The 3,188-nt window shown below is 28.2% G+C and overlaps 1 protein-coding gene across 1 annotated transcript in view; it reads left to right on the top strand.

Moving 5' to 3' along the window:
* Positions 1–346, top strand: part of LOC105623468 (sperm mitochondrial-associated cysteine-rich protein-like) — a 1,952-nt gene extending 1,606 nt beyond the window's left edge. Inside the window, exon 3 of the mRNA XM_012204865.1 lies at positions 188–346. Coding sequence (XP_012060255.1) covers positions 188–346 — 159 coding nt within the window. The remainder of the gene's footprint in view (positions 1–187) is intronic.
* Positions 347–3,188: the final 2,842 nt, after the last annotated feature.

Here is a 3,188-nt window from a genome sequence, read left to right as displayed (position 1 = left end):
AATTATTACATCTAAAAAATGGTAAGAATTTATTTTATACATATCTATATTTATATATATTATTCTTAATTTTTTATTTAAAATTAATCAAAAATTTAATTAATTTTGTGTATCTCAATAAAATTTTTGCGTGTGTCTTTGACTTATTTTGTTCTTTGATTAAATTCTTCAATTACATAATTTATAGGATCCTTATGCTCCATGCTGTTGCGAGCCGCAACCACCTCCATGTCCTCCTAAATGTTATCATCAGCAACCACGAAAACCAATCTGTGAATGTGATCTTTGCAAAAAGAATGCCGACAGCAAGTGTTGTGATCGCAGCTTTTCGCACTACAGCCAGTGATTTCAAAACATAATCTTTTAAAACATAAAAATTTGTAAGATTCAATCAGTTCAAACAGATTATATATATTATATATGCAATTATATTATATATGCAAAAATACACAAACAATAAACTGAATAAACATAAATTAAGATAGAAAAGAAAATATTGAAGAAGATGGCATTAATTACAATCACCAGATAATCAGAATAATAATTTTCTGGTGTATATTTAATACTTTGTATATTTAAATATTGTACTCTCTTAAGGAAATCCTAAAGCGAAGCTTGAACTCCGACGAAGTCACCAGAGGTTTTTCCAGCGCATCGATATGTCATTTATATACTATTACACCAATATCTCACGTACATTATGATACGCGCAGTCGTATTTATGTCAATTTTCGTATAATAAATTCGTCGCGATAGTGTTCATAAGAAATAGTAAAAAATATATCAATTTCGAAATTTTTTGTCGTTCTCATAAATTCCACCTCACAAACACGTAATAATGCATATATTTTAATCCTGGAAAAGGATTTTCGAATCTGTGAAAAAGAAGAAGAGTATTTGTTATACAAAAATTATAGGAGAGGAAAAATTATAGATTTAGGATCTGCTTAATCAACACACATACACACTCTCTCTCTCTCTCTCTCTCTCTCCATCGTTATTTATCTCTCTCAATTATTTATGACAATTATTTTCATCGTTTGTGTTCGACTCGATATTTTTTCTGATTTGTTTTCCAGGTCAAACGATTATATAATCTATGGCCCCAAAGTTTTAATAATAACATGTAAGTTTACGTAATCGATACACATTTTTCGCATAAATATTATAAACTATTAAATAAATGAGATAATTCGATCTATATCAAGGCTAATAAAATTCTATTCTATTTATGTTTCAGCATTCTACGAGCAAAATTCTCTCAAATTTTGTACTTTCTATAACAGTAATATTGATGGAAAAAAGTAGCAATTTTATAATGATTGAATAACTAATTACATTTGCGATTACTTAAACATAATAAAACAGAACATATATTAATTAGTTTCAGATTGAAAGATGTATATGCAGTCAAACATTGAAAGACGTATTATGTTTCTGATGTTATCATACAGAATTCTTTGAAAACGAAGCGATATTAATGAATTGCGCACGCAGTTATTCGATTATTTGGGAAGAAGGTTAAATCTAGGTGTTTCAATCACTTTTAACAGAGAGAAGAATCTGCTTCTAATCAGAACACGTATACTCTGCATATCACCTAACGAGTAATCTTATCAGCGCAGTCGCTTTAGCGCAAACGAAATCTCAATTATCTGCAAAATACGCCTATTCGTTTGATGCATCGAAGATCCCGTAGCTTTTAATGTAAGTTATCAAAAATATATATAAAATTAAAAATTATATATTTCTTTATATACCGCGTACACGCCAAATTCCTATAATCACGATATATTATATCGTACTTTCCATGTAATGGAACGATCTAATTATCTGCTCTATATATATATATAAAATTTAATGAATTTTACCTTGCGATAAACTTAGAGCATTTTGTGACAAATTATGTAAATTACATATTTAACTAGTCATTGTTGCATCAATTTCTGACTATCATCGGTGCGTTATTAGGTGCTTTCCGTTTAGCGACATAAGTCGACGCATTCTATCTTTTTTGATATAATATTTAGAGAGTAACAAAGACGGAAAGGCATTTGTGTCGACCTGTGTCAACTCATGACATCATCGAAACCCATTAACGATAACAATAAGGTATATATACTTTCAAATATTTCCGTTCACATTATTCAAGTTTATTTGCATTGAGTTTTACACTTCACGAAGGCGATCGATATTATATAAAAACGAGAAAGTACGTTTGTCGAGAAGGTACGTTTTCCATAATATAAGTCTGCATGAACTTAATTCTTTCTATTTGATAATTACATCAATCATTAATTGTATTAACATTTGAATGACATAAATTTTTTTAATTGACTTAATTAATTTAACAATATTTCCTCCCGATAAGTATAAAAGAATAAAAGATATAAGATATAAGAATAAAAAAAATGTTTTGCGTTCTTATCGTCTCACATAAATCCAGCGATAATGATTAGTTAAATCTATCTATTAAAACCTAGTTGCACCAATGTTACTTTGACTTTAAGCAAGGCTTAAAACTCTATCTCTCTTTCGCTTTAAAACGAGACAGAATTTTAAGCGTTTTAGTCAAAGAAATGTTAGTTGGGCCTAAGTATTGCAATAATAAACATGGCACACATATAACAAAACTGTAATGATAAATTATCTAACGAATTTTATTAAAATTTTTTATTAAAACAATTTCCAAATTAAACGATTAAAGTCTGGTTGCACTAATTATTTTGATTTTAAGCGAAACTTAAATCTCTCTCTATCTCATTTTAAAACCGAAAAAAGACAGGAACAAAGAGAGTTTAAACCTTGCTTAAAATTAAAGTAACGTTGGTTCAACGAGTCTAAAAGAAATCGCGTTTCACTTAACACTTGTTAATATTATTTCACAAATTAAATTTCAGAATATAGGATGTTTTCCATTTAATGACACAAATCGATACAAATGTCAATTTTTGTTACTGAAATGTCAAGAAAGATAAAATGATGTTTGTGTCGATTTATATCACTAAATGAAAATATTCCAAGTCTAATATCTATCAATGCGGACGATTTATGCTTTGCTCTATTACCATTTATTTCTACTCCAACAAATCCTTGTTGTATTGATAAAGAACAATCGTTGATAATAATAACAAATTATTACTTTATATCAAGTTTTCATAATAAATTCCAAGTAAATGAAACTTAGT

This window comes from Atta cephalotes (genome assembly GCF_000143395.1).
Source record: "Atta cephalotes unplaced genomic scaffold scaffold00002, whole genome shotgun sequence".
In the NCBI taxonomy this organism is placed as follows: Eukaryota; Metazoa; Arthropoda; class Insecta; order Hymenoptera; family Formicidae; genus Atta; species Atta cephalotes.
Note: the sequence above shows the minus strand (reverse complement) of the source record. Positions and strands in the feature narration are given on the sequence as shown.